This window comes from Rhinolophus hipposideros (genome assembly GCF_964194185.1).
Source record: "Rhinolophus hipposideros genome assembly, chromosome: 3".
NCBI lineage: Eukaryota > Metazoa > Chordata > Mammalia > Chiroptera > Rhinolophidae > Rhinolophus > Rhinolophus hipposideros.
Window position 1 is genome coordinate 45145211 of NC_138049.1, and position 20987 is coordinate 45166197.

At 40.3% G+C, this 20987-nt stretch overlaps 1 protein-coding gene across 3 annotated transcripts in view; it reads left to right on the forward strand.

Moving 5' to 3' along the window:
- The first annotated feature begins 1364 nt into the window (after positions 1 to 1364).
- REV3L (REV3 like, DNA directed polymerase zeta catalytic subunit) overlaps positions 1365 to 20987 on the forward strand; it is a 151755-nt gene continuing 132132 nt past the window's right edge. Inside the window, exons 1-2 of one of the 3 annotated variants that reach the window (XM_081034125.1) lie at positions 1560 to 1809; positions 11194 to 11321. Coding sequence is in view for 2 of the 3 variants with exons in the window: in XM_081034126.1 (XP_080890252.1) it covers positions 1671 to 1809 (139 nt within the window). In the remaining variant the exon portion in view is untranslated. Of the gene's footprint in view, positions 1810 to 11193; positions 11322 to 20987 lie in introns of all 3 variants that reach the window. The other 2 variants (XM_081034126.1, XM_081034124.1) reach the window with 2 other exon arrangements.

Sequence of the window (20987 nt, forward strand, 5' to 3'; positions counted from 1 at the left end):
AAGTCCGACAAAACCCCATCGGTTCCAACATCACGGCCAACGCAGCTGCATCGGTTACCACCGTTATTTTCGACTTCACAACTGCGCCCCTCCTTCCGCCCTTTTGGAACAAAGTTGTTTCGCCCGACGGTCCCTCCCCACCCCCTTTGGCCGTAACGCCTGCGGACAGCGAAACGCGGCACAACCTGTTAACGAGTGACGCTGGGGGTGCACAGCTCCCGCCGGGCCTCTCCCCGGCCTTTTTCCTGGGCGGACAAGGTCTCTGCAAGGCTGTGAATCCTACATCCCTCCGGGGGAGGGAGCGGAGGGAAGTCACAGAGAGCCGACACGTCCTTACAAGGACCCGCGCGCGGGGCCGCAGGTGGAAACCGAGGAAGGGCACACTAGGGCGAGAGGGAGGCAAGGGGCGGGAGCAAACCACGGGGGAGGGAAACCCTGTGCACGGGATCGGCCGGCCCCGGACAAAGCTGAGCCGAGCCCTGTGTGAATAAAGCTAAGCGGCCGGGCGCGGACGGGGAAGCACAGCGGCGGCGGAGGAGGAGGAGGACGAGGAGGCGGCGCACCCGGGAAGCGCGCGGCGCGCCCGGGACAGAGCGCAGGGGCCGCCCTTTTATAGGACTGCGCCCGCGCCCGCGCGCCCCCGCCCCTCGCGCCGCCCCGGGCCACGCGCGGAGTCGCCGCGTGCCCTGAAATGGGCCGGCGCGTCCGCACCCGGCCCCGCCTGTTCCGCCGCCCGCCCTCCCGCGAGGCCGCGGCGGCACGAGATCTGCGCCTCGGCCGCCTCCTCCCGCGGGTGGGCCTCCTTACCTCGGAAAGAGCCGTCTCCGCGGCTGCCCCCGCCTTCGCGGCGGGATGTGAAATGGCGGTCGGCGAGGCGAGCGCGAGCTCCGCGGCTCCGGCCAATCCCGCCTAACCGCCCGAGCGGCCCTGGCGGCCCCGTTCCCGCGCGCCCCTCCGAGACCATCCATGACATCGGCGCTCCGCCGCCCCCGCCGCCGCCCCTCACCCAGGTGGCCGTGCCCACTGGCCGAGTCATCGATCCGCCGCGCCGAGCGCCCGCCCGGCTTCCCGCCAGCCCGGCTCCCTCGCCGCTTGCCCGGGGCGGGGGCGAAAACACCCGGCCTGGGTGTCCGGCCCGGGCGCCTGCCCTGCTCCCTCGCTGTCCCGCCGCGTCCCCTCCCCCACTGCTCACAGCCCTCCCTCCGCCACCCGCGCGCGCGCGCGCGCGCGCGCACACACACACACACACACACACACACACACACACACACACTGCCCCCTCCTCCCCTCCCCCAGTGGTTGCGTCCGTGACATCATCATCATGGCAACAAGAGCTGCAGCCTGGGACCGAGGAGCCCGTGTGATTCCCGGCGGCGGCCGCAGCAGTGGCGGCAGCACCAGCACCAGCAGCAGCAGCAGCACCGACGAAGGCGCGAGGGCTGCTCTCCGGTCGCCCCTCGCCGGGCGCTCCTGAGAAGGCGGCGGCAGTCGTGCGAATAGCGCCCCGCCCGCCGCCGCTGCCGACGGTGCCTGTGTGCGAGGGGCGGGGGAGCAGCCGCGGAGGGGAGGGGGCGCCGCCGCCGCGGAGGGGCCGCCGCTGCGGTAGGAGCCGCCGCGGCTGCCGGGTCGCTGGTGAAGAGGAGGCGGTGGCGGTGGCGGCGGCGGCGAACATGTTCTCAGTGAGGATAGTGACCGCCGACTACTACATGGCCAGCCCGCTGCGGGGGCTGGATATCTGCCAATCCCCCCTCACCCAGGCCCCTGTCAGGAAGGTGCCGGTGGTGCGAGTCTTCGGAGCGACCCCGGCAGGTAAGCGGGCGCGGGGCGCGCGCGGGCGGGAGCCGGCGGGGCTGCCCTCCTCGCCGCGCACACGCGCGCACGCCGCGGGCCCTCGGGGTGAATCGCGGCCGCGTCGCCCTCCCCTCTCGCCGTCCCTTCCCGCGCGTGACGGGGAGCAAAAATGTGGGTCCGAGCTCGCGCGGCGCGGCGCCCCGCCGGCGGGGAGGCGGCGGGCGCCGTGTGTGGACACTGCGGGCGGCGGCGGGAAGCGGGACCCGCACTCCCGGGTGGCGGGCGGGGGCTGGGGCGCCCGCGAGCACCGCGCTCGGCCCGGAGGCTGGGCCGGGTCGCTGCGCCGGGTCCCGCCGGCGCGGGTTCGGAGGGTGTCGCTCTGAGGTCGCTGGACGGGGGGACCGCGGACACCCCGTGCGTGTCCCAAGTGCCCCTTTCTGGGAATGGCTTTAGGAGCCGCGGGGAAGTGTCAGCTCTGGGGTCGGTCGCGCCTCCTCGCCTCCTCCCGGCGCTCGCCTCTGCCCCTTCCGGAGAAGCCGCAGGCTCGAGAGTGGCGCCCGGGGCCAGATAATCGTTCTGATTGAAGTGGCCGTGCGGCTCGGCTTGCTGTGAGGGCAGGTCGCGACCCCTGCGAGTTTACAGCCCCGGAGTCGGGGGCCTGGGCCGCGTCCCTCCGGTGTAGGGCTTTCGGGGAAACGTGCGTCCGCGCCAGTGGGAAAAGCGCGTGGACGGGGCCGAACGTGTACGGCTGGACGGAGCGGCGCATTTTTAAATGCCCCTCGGCGGGGCTGTGGAGTGGCGTTTTAAAAGACACGTATATTTAAAACAAACTGTTTGGAAGGACGAGGCGGGGGCACAGCAGGGACAGAAGCTATGTTCTCAAAAGCTCTTGGGGATGTATAACACAAACAGGGCAGTGGCCACATTTACACGGTGTTCTTCAGTGTTGCTTTTCTCCGTGCTTTGAACGGCCGACATGAAATGACGGCGCTGGCTCCAGGAAGGGATGCGCTCGCTGTAGCCGTGGGTTGTCCTGTGGGATTTCAGATGGCACGTCCCACTTGCTGCTCCCTGCCCTAATCACCGTGCATATCTGATTACTACAGCTTCTGGGGACTACACGGTAATAGTGCTGCTTTCCCAAACACAAGCATTCATCCCAAGCAGTTATCTTTTCATGTGAATTCTCTTTGTTAAAATCTCAGTGTTGTTAGTGAGACCTGATAAGAGTATTTTCTTTTTAAAGTAGTGCAAAAGATTTTGAGGACATGGACCTTGCAAGATGGGGGGTTTGACTGTTGTGAACAATGTATTGGAAGTACAATTACCGCTCGAAACTTTGGGGGCTGGAAACCAAGAGGCAATTAAGTGTTCTGAAGGATAGGCTTTCTGCCTTTTTAACATAGTGCAGCTGTCTTTGTTTCTAATTGGAATTTCACTGTAACATACCGCTTGTTCTCACTTCAGGTGCAGAGAAAGAATAAGGCAGTGACGTTGATACTCAGATTTCCAAATGACAAATTGACGTGTTCATAGGATACACTGTGGCATTTCTCTGTGTTATTACAGTTTGTATGATTTGGGTTATTTTTCTACGTACAGTTTTTTTCTTCTCTACACAAATCATTAAATATGTATCCCTGAGTGATTTTTTTTCAAGCTCTGTTTTAAGGAAAGTTTTGTTTGTGGAAATGAATTTCACTGTGAGCTAGCAAGAATTCTATTATGTGAGAAAATGTTCTTTAAAAAAATGAAGAATATGATGTACTTCTGTGTTTCTCAATATTTAAGAAAAGACACATGAACTATTCTATGAAAATGTTTATATCTTCCCTCCTGGACATCTTAAAATAAATTACCAGCCCCTCCCCTCCACAAAAGCCCAAACTTTTGGTAATATACCTGAAATGAATAATGTAAATAAATATAAAAGGAAGACTTTTGTACATACATTGAGAATATAAAACTTGCTACACAGAAACCCAAACCTCAAGTTCTTAAGGATTATCACGTTGAGTTTGCTGTAAGTGTAGTTCATATTTAGACAAAAAATTCTGTTTCCTCAACAGGTGAAACATTTTGAAGTCACTGGCATACATTTAGAGTTTACAGCTTTCAGAAACCAAGCCAGCATTTGTAGCACGTCACAGACTCCGAGTAAAATTAGTGTTAATTAATCATAAACCAAAACTGGACAATTATTTGCTTTTGAATTCTCTCACCAAAGAAAACTATTCCAGTCCACACAATAAAACTTGAAAATAATTAATGTAAATTAGAGGTCAGTCTGGCTTAGTAAAAGTATGAATGCTAGAATTTAATGAAAACAGACTTACTGTTTGAAAGTACAAACTATGTTATAGATTTACTAATTAGTAAAATAAATAAATGAAAAATTGTAACACATGATAATAAATAAAGTACCATAAACTTAAGTCTTTCATACACAGTAATTAATTTTGGAGGTCTTAATTCCTTATCTTGGTTTGGAGAAAAGATGTTTTAAAACTGTTTGCTTTACAAATGAGGTTCTGAAAAGTAGCAGCAGAAGAAATTTTCTCCCCCCCCAAAAGTGGTCACTTCAGATTTATATTATAAATTCTGAACTGATTGATGTATTACATTTTCACTAGTTCAGGTTTTCTGTTATTGCGTGAAAAGTATTTTTCTGCTTTAGAAAACAGTCCAGTTGACTTCTGATTGTACTGTGTTTTGAGGGCATATCTTGAGTAATTAAAGAAATAAATTGTCTTAGTTTTAAAAGCTCTCATATCTGAAGTTGGTGAAATTTGAAAAGGTATAAAAAAAGTGGCATATTCAATTTGTATGGTAAATCCTGACTGACTGATTTAATCCCTTGGTGGCTGAGGATATTGATTTCTGAGAGAATCAGTAAAATTTTCTACATGTGTGTGATGGAGTTTTTTTTTAAAAAACGGAAAACCTGCTTTTCTTTAACTCATTTTTTAAAATGTCTTGAACATTGTTTTGACATAACAATGTATTGAACGATATAACATTTTGGTAACTTGTTCTAATGGAAGGGAAATAAGGTAATTACTAAGTATAGGACAGTGGATTTTTTTTCCCCCCACTTAAATTTGAAAATGGGTGCGACTGCTCTGGGAATTCACTTCAAATAAAATCCTAAACCTTCATCGTGAGGACCTGATTCAGGTGGATCTGGGAAACTATCCAGTTTCCACATCCCAAGTCTTGCTTATTTGCTTGATGTAACTCACTTGGTGAGAGCTTAGATGGCTCTCTCAGTTTTCTCAGCACCAGGTTAAACAGTTACCCTTTCAAAAAGCTTCCCTGCTGAGATGCAGAGTAGGAGTAAATAGAAGAGTGTGAGTGAGATGTTCACAAAGCGAGTAATTAAACAAAGTAGGCCAAACAGACTATAGAGGGAGCTGCTTGTCTTTAAGATTACGGTAGGGAACTATGCCAGTCCCCTCTGTCTCTCTCTCTCTGTCTCTCTCTCTCTCTCTCTCTCTCTCTCTCTCTCTCTCTCTCTCTCCAGCTAGTGAAAATTTTAGTAGGCTGTTCTAGGTGCTAACTGTAAAACATGAAATCGCGTATTTCCACATAAGAAATTGAAAATTCTGAAATGTTTTATAAAATTATGTAGTTGCTTAACCTTTTTTGGTAAATTTGTGGGTTATTAAATAAGCTTGAGATGAGTATAATTTTGAAGACGTTTATCAACGACTCAGATTACAAATAATTTCTCTAATAAAAGTCTTGTTTGTTCATACCCTTTTTTGCTAAACCATTAAAAATATTTTAACATGACATAATATCTATTTGATATAATTAATAGATTTTCAGGAGCACTACTGAGATTTAGTGATATACCATGAACAGAATTAATCACTTTATTTAGTAGGTATTTGAAGTCCTGGGTAGAAAATTTTTTTAGCTTTCTGTATTATATTTGATTTAAAATAATAGTAAATCAGAGGCGTAAGCTGGAGCCCTTTTAAATCTGTGGACACAGTAGAATCTGGTAATGTGTGATTCCATTCATTCAGTGAACACTTACTGAGAACTTTCTATGTAATATTGAGCTGTTTTTTAGGTGTGGTCGTTACGAAGAATATTTTACCTTCCAGAAGCTCCCAATGTGGTAGGGATGATAGACGTACGAACATAAGTCAAACGTAGTTTGATTGAAGTATAATAGAAATGTTTGTAAGAGCCAGGCCACAAAGAAGGACATGATCAGTGACCACCTAAGTGGTGAAAAGGGGAGCTAGGGAAGGCTTCATGAAGGAAGTATGGATTAAGTCATTTAAAAGGAATTTAAAATATTTAAAAATTCTGATAGAGGAACAGATACAAGGTAATTCACAAAAGAAAAGAAAACTGCTCTTGGCCGGGCAGCTTGGCAATGCATTATCAGAGTCCTTAAAATGTTCTTTTATGACCCAATAATTCCAGTTTTAGGGATTTTAATCTCTGAATGTAAATCTTTTGGCAAAATCTGATTATCTTTTGAATCCATCTACTTCTTTTCATTAATCATCACCACCCTAGTCTAAACTACTAGCATTTTTTGATACATTTGCAACAACAGCCTCCTAATGTTGGCCTACCCCAATCCACGTTGTTCCTTTCTAATCTGTTTTCTACACTGTAATGAGGGATCTTTTCAAATACAAACCAAATTATATCACCCTACCACTCATATGCTTCAGTAGCTTTCCATTGCATTTAGGATAAGGACAAAGCTACAAGTCTTATGTGGTGGCATCTACATGTCTTACAAGGTCTTGCATAGTCTGGCCCCTACCTTTCTGTCTAGTCATGGCTTGAGCCATGTTCTTCTTGCCTTGCTCTGTGTTCCAGCCATATTGGCCTTATTTCAGTCCCTTATTCTTGCCATGCTCCCTCCCACAATGAGGCCTTTGTACCTGCTGTTCCCTCTGCCTAGAATGATTTTCCTTTTTCTTCACCTGAACTTTGATTTATCTTTCCTCAGGGAAGCCTTCCCTATCATAGACTCTGAAACTCTATAAACTCTCCTTCATAATACTTGCTATCATTGTTATTTTATGTATGTTGGAGATTAACATTTGTTTTTCCCAATAACCTCCATAAATGCTGGTTGTGTTCATTTTTGCTCACCATTACAGAGCCAGTACTTACTGTAGTGCTTGAAACATAAATGTGTGTTGCAAGAATGAATCCACAGATGATAGTCATCACAGAGAACAACCCCACATGTCCAACAATTGGGCAATGGTTACATAAGTTAGGCATGTTCACATAGTAAAATTTATATCATCAAAATGATATTTTGGAAAAATATTAAATATGGGAAAATGCTGTCAATATATTATGTGAAAAAAATCAGTTTATAAAAGTCATTTTTTAAATATACAGAAAAATACACCAAAATATAAAGGTTGTTTATCTCTGACAGGTGTGTTTTACATTTTTCTGGTTTTCTACAAAGAACATGTATTGCTTTTATAATTTGAAAAAAAAAACCTGACCATGTAAAAAATTAAGGAAGAATTGGCTTTTTAGATATGGCTCAGAAATATAGTAGAAAGACTTGAGGTTCATCTTGAGCTCCAAAATAAGTACCAACCAAAATGCATAATTGCATGATGATAGTGTTGAACTTGATTATATAAATTCAATTTAGGAACTGCAAAATGATTCTTATATTAGAGCAAGCCTATAATTTCTGGTTTTATTATACCCGTTTGTATGTAAACTGATTTTAATTTTAAAATGTTTTGAAAAGTAGTGTGGTTTTGGCACATGACAGCAACAAAACAGAACAGAGACCAGAAATGGGCTCAGATATATACAAGAACTTAGTATATGATAATGGGTTCTACTGCCGTTGCTTATTAATAGGGAAAAGAGGAATTATTAAACAATGTTGAGATAGTCAGTTTAGTCATCTGGGAAAATAAAAGTTGGCTTCCAAATGTGTCAAAAGATTTAAATAAGAAAACAAACAAGCAAAAAAGGTAAGATAATTATTCTAATATAGCCTAAGAATGGTGAAGGCCTTTCAAAGTATGAAACAGAACTGAAGCCAGATTGCTTAATTTTACAACATACAAATAAAATACTGTATAGAGAAAAAAAAACTATAAACAAAGTTAAAGAAGAAATCTTAAATGTACACTTTGCACAGAGGACTAATTTCCTCTAATATACAAAGAGCTCCTAGAAAATAGTCCAGCAGAAAAAATGAGCAAAGAGAATTCATATAAAAAGATGTGCAATTTCATTTATAATGAAGATGTAAATTAAAGCTACAACATAACCATTTATTACTTGTCACATAGTATAACTTGGGGAGGGTTGTAAATAGTGGAAATGGTCATTCTCATTCATTGCTGGTGGGAATATACTTGTAAAGTGTTCATTTTCTATGAAAAGCAATTTGGAAATCATTTTCAAAATTAAAAATGCACATATTTTGAACTAGCAATTTCATTCAAGAATTTTATCCTCTAAAAGATTTTATATGTGTGTCAAATGAACATGTAAGAATATTTGTGGCAGCATTATTTGTTATTGCAAAAGATTGGAAACAACCTAAACATAAATCAGTAGGAGAGTGGGTAAGTAAATGATGGTATATCTGTTCAATGGAATACTAGGCAGTATTCCTAAAAAATAATGAGGCAACACTGATGCCATGATGCCATGTCTAAAGATACATTAAGAGAAAAAAAGCCAGACACAAGACTCCATGTATAATATGTTGCCATTTGTGTGATTTAAAAAATGTATATAGTGTGTACATTTACATATAAATATAAATACATATTATATATATATAAAATAATATTTTTCTGGAAGGGTACATGAGAGTTTGGTAATAGTGAGGGGAACTGGTGGCCTAAAGGACAAAGGTGGGAGACTAAATTATTTTTAGTATACTGTTTGGTAATTTTTGAACATTCTTTACCACATTTTTTACCACAATAGTTATTCTAGTTTAATTTTTTAAGCTATGTTGTTGTGTTTGCAGGAACTGACAAGGAAGAACGAAAATAAAAGGCCGTGGTAGTTGTAAACAGTTGTTAAATGGTTACTGCATTACTGTTTAATTTTCGGTTTTGCTATCGATCTTCTAATTTCGAGCTTCCAGTTGATGTTAGATGTCTTACTGGTGGGTGACTCTAATGGAGTGGGGCCTGAAGGAAGGCTGTAGTGGGGTTCTTGTTAGCAAACAGCATGGTCTAGTAACAACTAGCAGTTACTGCTCCTTTTAGTGTTTTAAATGCATTTTAAAAAGTGCTTTACTTCTTGGAATCTACTTTGGAGTTACTACTGGAGTCTATTCCAGTGCCCGAGGAGCTTATCACTGAGCGCTTCGCGCAGCCCACTGATGATGAGAAGACATCAGTGAATTTCGTATAGCAGGGATGTGCCCAGGGGGTGCCCGGCTCTTGGCCTGCATCTCTGTGTTCTCCTGTATTGGATCCTCCTAGCAACGTGTGTCTGTTGTGCCATTTAGCTTGCTGCAAGGTGACTGCCTAATGATGCATGTGCGTTCTGCAAAAATGAAGCATTATTATTTTGTGATATTATTCCTGATGTGGAAAAGGTTGGATTTGAAATTCATTTATATTATTACAAACTTTAATTTTTTTCCCTATAATTATATAAAGAAAATGTAAAATTTTTTTACCAACCACTATGTCGATGCCTCCAGATGCCCTCCTGGTTGGCCAGTGTGCTGAACAAATACTATTTACAGTGTGAAAAAGGTTAAGAAACACTGTTCTGGTCAAATCCTCTCATTTTATGTAAAGAAAATTGAAATCTAGATACGTAAGCTCAGAGATTAGTCCAGTGCCCTATAGTTGGTTGCTGTGGGGCTGGGTCTGAAAACTGGGGATCCTAACTTTCAGCATTCACTGCCTCACACTGGCCTCCCAAACCTGAGGGAAAATTGGAGGAAGGCATTGATATAATTGAAAGACGAACATACGGAACTTTAGAGGAATTATTTTAAAAATTGCATGTACGGAGCTTAGAAATCTTTGAGGGCCTACAGTGTCCAATAGCGCTTAAGATCTTCCTATAGAATAGGTCATAGTAGGATTTGTTTTATGATGATTGTAACTATCTCCTTTAAAAAATAATAATAATAAAGGTTAGATTATAGCAAGAGGAATTTGGGAGAGATAAAAACAAAAATTGATACTAAAATTGTATGTATAAATTTTTCCAAAGAAAAAGGTACTGTATCAGGAGACCTTTCAAGTTCCTCTGGTGCTATAATTACATTTTCTCTTGTCTTACTTTTGATCGGATTAGAATTTGTTCAATTAAAAATATGAGTGAAAAATGATTCATGTTTAAGTAGGTTGGGATTAAATAGGTTTCAAAATATGTTACCATTAGCCCCAGATATTTTAAAGAAATACTTAGACACTTATTAAAATATAAGATAGGGTATGGTATATGTCACTTTGGTACCTGGCTGCCATTTTAATACCACAGTAATACTAAATAAGAGAGAAAATAATAGGAGTTAAGGTATAGTAAACTTTGGGTAAAATTGTGTTAACTTATAGTTTCCAGGTAAGATACATAAGGCAGGAGTAGGTGTCTTAGGCAGTTAAAACAACAACAAACTCTACTGTCCAACAATAACATGGATGCATTTTTGAGACAAAAAAAGAATTATAAGTAAAATCCTCTTAATGACAGTCTAACCTTTTGGTGTATGGGTGGTGTTTTGTTATGTTTTGGAGGCGGGGGAGTTATTCCTTTAAGTTTTCCAGATGATCTTCTGTGTTTCTTCCAGTTCTCTAGATTTTTAAACATTTAATTTTTGTAATGAAAAATATTTTGTTGCTTAATTAGTTCTGGCAAACTGGACTGTTTTCTGCAGCAGAAATTGAATATATGCCTAGAAAAGTAAATTCTGAGAAAAAAAGGGTCATAATTGTCATTGGAAAATTTAGGGTTTTTCTTTTTTGTCCAATTCTATTTTCTTTTTAGATGATAGTTGTGGGAAATACTAAGAATTTGAGGTCAGTTTTCCTTCGGGGCAGTTTTTAAATTTTCTTTGGGTTGAAAGAGCATTTATTATATAAATGATTCAAAAAATAAAAGAAAGCGTGTTACCTCAAAAATGCTTGTGTAATATATAACAGTATACCAAGAGTTTTCTATTTTTCTTCCATTTATTACATATACCAAGGAAGTATAACCAGAATTAAAAGAAATATTTTGCATATATATTTACACTTCAAAGTGATTTATATATTAAATTAGGTTTTGTTTGAAATGATGAAATGAAAGACTTTGTAAGAATACATGTTGATATGTGAAAAAATGTGAAGTTAAAACATGTTCGCATACTCCTAGTTTCTCAGAACAAGAAAATGACTAATCTAAATTTCATTTCAGAATAAAAACCAAGACAAGCCACATAAAAGCAACTTAAAAATTAAACTGTCATCATATTATTTGTTTTAAAACTATGGAATAATATATCTGAGGAAGATTTCTCTCAAAATTGTTTTTCTCAATTTCAAGTAAGTAATTTATTTTGGTTAATATATTGGGGTTGAGGGGGGTGGGGGTGAGCCTTGGCATTGAAGTTGATAAATCCTACTCATCCTTAAAGTGACAACTCAAATATCAACCTCTTGAAAGCCTTCTGTGACTCCTTTGCCCATTCCTAAAAAAAGATGACCCCTTTGGTTTCCCATAGCGCCCTTTCACATTGCTGATAAAGGACTTAATACACTAAGTGTTGTGTTTGTCTGTAGGACTAACTCCCATGGCATTACCCTCACGTGACTCCTGTACCCCCGCCCCCAGTACTCTCCACACTGTCTATTGCTGAGTGACAATGGGCAAGTTATTCTACTTCTCTGAGCCTTAACTTCCTCCTCTGTAAAATGAGTAAATTTCTATCTCATTGGATTATAATGATGAAACACAATTTCCAATAAATGTTTGATATACTATAGTATCATAAGTGTTACTTTACCCAATGCCAGAATCTGCCACATTACTTCTGTATGTACTAAGCACTATAAAATTAAAATGAAAAATTGAATTTTTGTAGCATTTATTCATTCCTCACAATAGGACAAACTAAAATACCTGTACATTGTGGTACAAAGACTTTTTACAGTTGGTCACTGACACACATGCCTTTATAGGCTATATAATTACCTGTTTAAAACACTTTTTTAAAAAATTGATGATATTTTTATAAGTACCTCACCCAGGCCCGAGTTTTCTTTTTAAACTGTTGATGTGTGTGTATATATAGACACAAAAATGTCCAGACCAATCTTGCCTTGAAAAAGGGCAGTGCTAAACCATTGATCAAGGAGTAACTATAGTTTTTCAGTGCTGCAGATTAGGTTAAGTGTAATTTCTTGTGAAAGAGCCTTATTTTCCAAAGCTTTCAGTATTCCCCCCACCCTTTTTTTACATGAAGGTAGAACGTGTTGAAAGTGTGTGCATCAGAGGTCACAGCAAAGATAACAGTAGGATTTATTGCTCTCTTATTGTTTTTGCCTTTTGTGAATTTGTAACATGCACAAAAGTTGAAGTCAGTGGTTTTTAAACCTATTTAGGATTGTGTGATGTGGACCAAATGAATTCATTATTGCCTGGAGTTTCAGTTCTCTTCACCATGTTTTTTCTACACATATTTCCCGGTTTTAATTTGTGTTGTTTTCTAGTAACTGTCTTTCCATTTTTTTTCATGTAGTCATTAGAAAGATTTTCAAATTAATTTTGATGGATCACACCTTGGTTGATGTGATTTTTAAAATAGAAGCCAAAGGTTAGTCAAAAGACCTTAATTTTACATCATTTTACTAACAGAGGTGGTAAACCATTTATTGAGCCCTTACTGTGTGCCCTCTTCTAAGTGATTTAATCTTCATAACAACTCTATAAAATAGGTACTGTTATCCCCATTTTACAGTTGAGGAAATGAGGCATGGAGAGGTTAATTTACTTTTGCCCAAAGTTATTCAGCATTAGATCATTACCTGCCTAAACAGAAGAAGCAGAGGAGCAATATGAAGTGTATAAGTCTCCTAACACTTCCAGAATTTGATAGTAGCCATCATTGAGATGTGACAATGACCATGAATATATTCTTACTACTTTTTTTGGTGATGATATACCATGGTACTCTGTACTGACCCATTTTTTTCTGAGCAATATTAATGTCTCCTCTCAAATTCATGTTCCCATTTGGACTAAATTATTTTGTTTTATGTACATGTGTTTATAAGGTGATAGTAGGACTTTACTGTAATATCAGTTTGATATAAAATATTTTAATTAGTTTAGACTACTATATGAATATATTCTCATTGTGAAATTTGAAAAACAAACAAATATTAAAGCAAAAATTTTCCTTGACCACTAATCCTATTCCCCTCCCCCACTTGTATCAGTTTTTATATAACAAATCTCTCCAAAACTTAGTGGTGTAAAACAATAACCATTTGTTACTCATGATTCTGGGCTTGGCTCAGTTAAGCTCTGCTTCTGCTTCTGCTGGGTTGGCTTTTGTGGCTGCAGTCATCTGGAAGCTAATTGGTCTACCATGGCTTCACTCATATGTCTGGATATTGGTACTGGCTGTTGGCGGGGGCGGTAGAGGGCCATGTGTCTCCAACGGGCTCTCCTTCATCTGGAGGCAGTAGTAGGGTTTACAGGAGCAGCAAGTGAAGGCAAGCACCATGTATTTTTGTTGTACTACGGGCCAAAGCAAATCACATGGCCCCTCCCAGAGTCAGAGTGGCAGGGGTTTCCTGAGTGTTTGACTCATTATGGGGTTATTATTGCCACAATCTACTACTTCCATTGTTGCTGGCTGATTCATTTTTCAGGAAACATTTGTCATTGTGATGGTGCCCTGATCTTGAAAAAGTATAGTGTTTATGTAAGCAATTTATTCAACAATTCAGGTAAATTTAGTTAATTTGCTGTTCTTGTTTTATTCCATTCTCATCATCCGTTAGCGTCATTCCTAGCCCCATAAACTCAACAATATCTGCTGAGCACCCACTAAGTGCACAGTAAGATATGAAGTGAGCAGCAGATGGAACAAGACTGCTGTGTTCATTACCCAAGTTTCTTAAACTTGCCTACTTATCTGCGTTGTTATATAGACAGAATTCTATAAAAGCAGAAAGTTATACCAATTTTTAAAAAATGACCAACAGCCCATACCAGGTTGAGTATCTCTTGTGTTCTACATTTTTAAAATGTCTTATAAGGATTTCAACAAGTGAGAAAAACTAATACAAGGTTGTTTTGATCTGTACTCCCACCAGCAATGAGACTTTTTTCATATCTGCATCAAGATTATATTCTTATATTTTTTGACCTTTGCTAGTTTAACAGATAAAAATGTGGGTCTCAGTGTAGTTTTAATTTGCATTTCTTTTATTGTAAGTGAGAATTAGTGTTTTCATATGCTTGAAAGTCATTTGTGTTTTCTTTTCACTGTACTACTTATCTTTAACCCATTTTCCTGTTGCCAGTCTTGGTCTTTTGCTTATTAATTCCAAGGAGCTCTTCATATATTAGAAAAATTGGTCTTTCTCTGTGAATTGAGTTGCAACATTTCCCCCCATTTTGTTTATTCTTATGGTAAATACCTTTTATTTAAAAAACTATTTTATTTTATAAAGAGCCTTTGTATCTTAAATGAGGCTTTCAGATCACGGTTAGTTTAAGTTAGATTTAAATAGTAGGCATGGGAATGGAAGAAAAAGATCCTGACTTTATCACATTTAGAGAATTTACCTTTTAAAACTCCGTAACTTAAAAGGAACAGTTTGCAAGGGATCCTATCTTTGATTTACTTTTGTCTCTTCTAGGTTTAGTTCTGTCATGAGATCACTCCTTTTGACAGACAGTCCAAGAAGTAGCATCATCCTTTGGAGGACTGTGGAAAATACTTTGTCACTTAGAATAAATTGTTAATAATGCTGCTTTGCGTCTTACGACACATATATAGGGGTAGTGGCTCCAGCAATGCTCTAACTCATCTATAACCCTCTACCGATTCAGCCAGCCTTTACCTAATCAACTGTGTAGCTCTATTAGGGTGGCTAGATTAGGCTAGTCTTTATTTACCCAGTGAGCCCCATAGAAGAAAGAGAAAGCAATTTTTTAGAAAGCAATAATGCTACCCACTACCCCAATAATATCTTATAAAACATAGTAAGATGGTAGTGAGCTAGGAAGAGTGTAGCAGAGGAATCTGTGATCTGTACAGCATTTGACATGATGAAACACTTCGACTTCTCTGAAAAAAAGAGATCAGAAAATTGTGAGGCTTGGACAGATTAGAATGTTTTGAGTAATTTAATGTATTTCTCAGAAGTCTTTAAAATTGACAGACCCTTTCTTCATATGTAATTTTATCTGTCAGCATCAAAAAAGAAAGAAAACAACCAGGAATCCTTAAGTGATTTAAGTAGGGAATGGTTGAAATAATAGTTTTTGTCATACTTTACATAGTTTTAATTTTTCAAAGTTATTGAGGTGTTCTTCAAGCTATTTGTGGTGAAGAATCAATTTTTTTCTGATACTTTTTAAAAATACATTAAAAGAAATTACTAGAAAAATGAAACAAGAAAGAAAACCAATAAGTGAAATATAAGTTCCCTTTTTTATTATTACATTAAACAGGTATAGTTTTCTCCAGTCAGATTGCTATAAGACTTTCTAAATACTTTCAAGTTTTATACTTGTCTAGTTGCAGACCTATAAGAGCTATTAGGTTGGTGCAAAAGTAATTGTGGTTTAAAAGGTTAAAAATAATTGCAAAAACCGCAATTACTTTTGCACCACCCTAATAGTTCACTGACTACGTTTGAATATCGCTGTAGATACCTTTTATTAACCTGGAGACCCATTAATTCTTTTCTTCTTGAATCCTCCTTGTCCCATGTCAAATTTACTATTCCTGTTTTATTTGTTTTTTTAATTAAAATTTATTGGGGTGACAATGGTTAGTAACATTACATAGGTTTCAAGTGTACACTTCTGTGTTACATCATCTATATCATGTTGTGTGTTCACGACCTAGAGTCAGTTTTCTTTCCATCACCATGTATTTGACCCTGTTTACCCTCTTCTACCACCCCCTTCCCCTTTACCCTCCGGTACATACTGAACTATTGTGTGTCTGAGTTTTCATTTCTTTGTCTTGTTCCTTTGTTGCTTTCAGTTTTTTATCCCACACATCAGTGAAATCATATGGTTCTTGAGTTTTTCTGTCTGACTTACTTCGCTTAGCATAATAATCTCAAGATCCATCCGTATTGTCGCAAATGGCACTATTTCATCTTTTCCTATGACAGAATAGTATTCCACTGTGTATATATACCACATCTTTATCCAGTCATCTATCGAAGGACACTTTGGTTGTTTCCATGTCTTGGCCACTGTGAATAAAGCTGCAATGAACATCGGAGTACATATATCTTTATGGATAAGTGTTTTCAGGTTTATTTGGTAGATACCCAAGAGAGGGATTGCTGGGTCATATGGTAATTCTATTCTTAATTTTTTGAGGAACCTCCACACTGCCTTCCATAGCGGCTGCACCAGTCTGCATTCCCACCAACAGTGTATAAGGGTTCCTTTTTCTCTACAGCCTCTCCAACACTTGTTATTATTTGTCTTATTAAGTATTTTAATCATAAATGGATGTTGTATCTTGTCAAATGCTTTTTCTGCATCAATTGATATAATCATATGATTTTTGTCCTTTATTTTGTCTGTGTAATGTATCACATTGATGGATTTGCGTATGTTGAACCATCCTTGTTCCCCTGGAATGAACCCCACTTGGTCGTGATGAATAATCTTTTTAATGCATTGTTGCATTCGATTTGCTAGAATTTTGTTTAGGATTTTTGCATCTGTATCAGAGATACTGGTCTGTAGCTTTTTTTGTGTGTGTTATGCTTATCAGGTTTTGGTATCAGGGTAACGTTGGCCTCGTAAAATGAGTTAGGGAACACTGTCTCTTCTTCAATTTTTTGGAAGAGTTTTGAGAAGAACACGTATTAGATCCTCTTAGAAGGTTTGGTAGAATTCACTAGTGAAGCCATCTGGTCCCAGACTTGTGCTTTTGGGAAGGTTTCAGATGACTGATTCAATTTCCTTACTGGCGATCCGTCTATTTAGATTTTCTAATTCTTCGTGATTCAGCGTAGGAAGGCTATATGTTTTTGAGAACTTGTCCATCTCTTCTAGGTTATTGAATTTGGTGGCATATAGTCCTTCATAGTATTCTTGGATGATCCTTTGTATTTCTGTGGCATCCGTGATGACTTCCCTTCTTTCATTTCTGATTTTGCTTATTAGTGTGTTTTCTCTTTTTATCTTAGTGAGTCTAGCCAAGGGTTTGTCAATTTTATTAATCTTTTCAAAGAACCAGCTCTTTGTCATATTAATTTTTTCTATTGTCTTTTTCTCTATTTCATTTAGTTCTGCTCTGATTTTTGTTATTTCCTTTCTTCCGCTGACCTTGGGTTTCATTTGTTCTTTTTCTAGTTCTTTAAGGTGTAACGTGAGGTTATTTATCTGGGATTTTTCTTGTTTCTTGAGATAGGCCTGTAATGATATAAATTTTCCTCTTAAAACTGCTTTCGCTGCATCCCAAAAATTTTGGTAGGATGTATTTTCATTGTCATTTGTTTCTATGTATCTTTTGATCTCTCCTCTTACTTCTTCTATGACCAGGTTGTTCTTTAAAAGTATGTTGTTTAATCTCCACATATTTGTGGTTTTTCCTGCTTTCTTTTTGCAGTTGATACCCAATTTCAAAGCCTTGTGATCATAGAACATGCTTGATATGATTTCAATCTTCTTAAATTTGCTGAGGCTAGTTTTATGTCCCAATATATGGTCTATCCTTGAGAATGTTCCATGTACACTAGAAAAAAATGTATAGTCTGATGTTCTAGGGTGAAGTGCTCTATAAATGTCAATTATGTCCACTTCATCTAATGTGTCATTTAGGGCTGCTATTTCTTTATTTTCTGTTTGGATGATCTATCCATAGCTGTCAATGATGTATTTAAGTCCCCTACTATAATTATGTTTTGGTCAATTTCTCCCTTTAGTTCTGTTAGTACTTGCTTGGTATATTTTGGTGCTCCCTGATTCGGGGCATAAATATTGATGACTGTTATGTCTTCTTGTTGTATAGTCCCATTTATCATTATGAAATGTCCATCTTTGTCTCTTGTTACTTTTTTTATCCTGAAGTCTGTTTCATCTGATATCAATATGACTACACCTGATTTTCTCTGAATACCATTTGCTTGGAGTGTCAATTTCCACTCTTTCACTTTGAGTCTATGTTTGCCCTTGTAGCTGAGATGTGCCTCTTGGAGGCAGCATATTATGGTTGGGTTTAGTTTTTTGAGCCAATCAGCTACTCTGTGCCTTTTTATTGGTGAATTCAGTCCATTTACATTTAGGGTGATTATTGATATGTGAGGATTTCCTATCACTTTATCTTTGGTTTTCTGGTAAGACTGTGTCTCCATTGTTTCTTTGCCTTTTCATTGTTGTCTTCTATTTCTGTGTGGTGGTATTTTATGATTTTTCCCTGTTTCTTCTTTTATTACGTTATATGGTTCAGTTCTGGATTTTTTTTGTGTGGTTACCATTAAGTTTATGTAAAAGAAAGTTTCATATTTAGAGTATTCCATTTTCTTCAGCATGCTTGCTTTCTCCATTCCCATATCCTAGTTCAGGCCTTTACTATCCCCCCTTTTATGTTTTGGTTGTCACAAATTATCCCTATTTATGCTGGTCAAATAGCCTCCTTCAGTATTTTTCGTAGTGCAGGTCGTGTGTTAGAAAATTCCCTCAGTTTCTGGATGTCTGGAAAAGTCTTTATTCCTTCGTATCTAAAGGATGTGTCTTTGTTGGATATATTATTCTTGGCTCATAATTTCTCTCTTTCAATAGTTTGAATATTTGATTCCACTCCCTCTTGGCTTACAGAGTTTCTGCTGAAAAATCTGATAATAATCTAATGGGTTTTCCTTTGTAGGTTACCATCTTCTTTTTCCTGGCTGCCTTGAGGATTCTTTCTTTGTTGTTAATTTTTGACAGCTTCAATACAACGTGCCTTGGAGAAGGCCTGTTGGGATTGAGGTAATTAGGTGTTCTATTTGCTTCTTGGATTTGAGAATCCAGTTCTTTCCACAAGTTTGGGAAATTACAATCGACTATTTGAATATACTCTCTGTTCTCTTCTCTATTCTCCTTCTGGTATGCCCATTATTCTTATACTGCTCTTTCTGATGGAGTCAGAAAGTTCTTGAAGAGTTCTTTCATTTCTTTTAAGTCTCAAGTCTCTTTCTTCTTCCATCCGTGTCATTTCCAGATTTCTATCTTTGATGTCACTGATTCTTTCCTCCATCTGGTCAACTCTACTACCTAAGTTGGCTATTTCATTCTTCATTTCTTTTATTGCGTTCATAATCTCCAGAAATTCTATTTGCTTCTTTTTAAAAAATTCTTTGGTAAAATGTTCATTTTGTTTTTTGATTGTGTTTTTGAGTTCATTAAACTGCCTGTCTGTGTTTTCTTGCATCTCGTTGAGTTTTTTAAGAACTGCAATCTTGAATTCTCTGTCATTTAAGTCACATATTTCCATGTCTTTAAGTTAATTTTCTGGAGTCTTATCCTTTTCTTCCTGAGCTGTCTTGTTACCTTGGTTATTCATGGCAATTAATGATTTATTATTTCTCTTCCTAGACATCTACAGGAGTGGGTTCTGCAACAGGTTGATACAAAGAGGTCTTTCTTTTGTTTTCCAATAGGTGTAGAATGTTTTATTTTATCTCTGACTGCAGCCTTTTAGTCTTTCACACTGTAGTTTTACGTTTTCTCTTCACTATTCTGGCTTCTCACACAATGAGGGGATTCCCTGGAAGTCGGGCTTTTCCATGTGAACAGTTTGCCTGGGTCATAGGGTGCAGCCTCCGTGGGGGGATGCGGAGAGCTTTTGAAGTTCCAAAGCTCTTCCTGCACCCGATTCAGAGCCCGTATGTTTCAGCAGTTCTGTTTACTCCTGCAGGGATCCGCCCAGATAGGTGGGGCCAGGGGCAGGGTGAGTTGTGAGAGGTGGCCCAGAGCAATGGTGGCGACCACCATCATAGCTGGTCCTGCTTCCACAGCTCCCTCCCCTTTGCCGGAACTAGTTGGGCTGCGAATCTGTGTCTGCGGTCCACAGTTCTCAGAGCAGCAAATATTCTGTCCTTTGATCTGACACTACTACTTTATCTCTTCTAGCACCGGGCAGGTGGGGGCGGGGCGAGCTCTGGGAGGGTAGGGAGGGGCGGCTAGTCTCAGTGCCTAAGGCTTCCGTTCTCCGCTCGGCAGTGAGGGCTTAAACCACCGATTTCAGCCTTCTTCCCTCAGTCTTTGCTCTGAGGTCTCTGCCGTGAGCGTTGGGTTCAGCCGTGTTATATGCTGCCCCCTCAGCCCTGTGGGCCGTAAGCGGAGCCCTAGCAGTCCGAGTCCTTCCCTCTCCCGCAGCTGTGGTGGTTCCGGGAGCAGCGAGCTCGGAGCACTGAGCTAGGTCTGCGTCCTGCGCCCATGCGGCTCCGTCCCGGTACTTCTCCCTTCCCTCCTCCCCCACTCGCGCGATTCACCCACCTGGAGGTAAATTCAGTAGTGGACCTCTTCGTCTTGCCTGTCTGCTGTGCAGGGAGTCCTTTGTGGAGTTATTGTTGTCCAATTCGTTGTAAATTCCAGGGGAGCGCTACAGAGGCTCACCTCACGCCGCCATTTTGATGACATCGTTATCTTCCCTTTTATTTTTAACTTTGTCCTTTCATATTTTTGGTGAACATTTTCATTTTCATCTTCGTTACTGATAACGTTTTTCTGCAATATTGATTCTTTTTTATCTTGTATCTTAGTGAGAACACACAGCAGATACTTTCTGCATTTCTTTCATTTCCCAGTGTAACTTATCCAGATTGTTTTCATTGGCATTTTAACGTGTTTTATCTGTTAATGCTCATATAGGTCCCATGCTTATCCATTTATGAATAAGAGGCTGAATGTTCGTATATGTCCCATGCTTGTCCGTCTAGGAACAACAGGCTGTTTATCCAGTTCTGGTGTTTTGCCAGTAGGCACAGTATGGAAAGTCCATTTAGTTGTCTTCA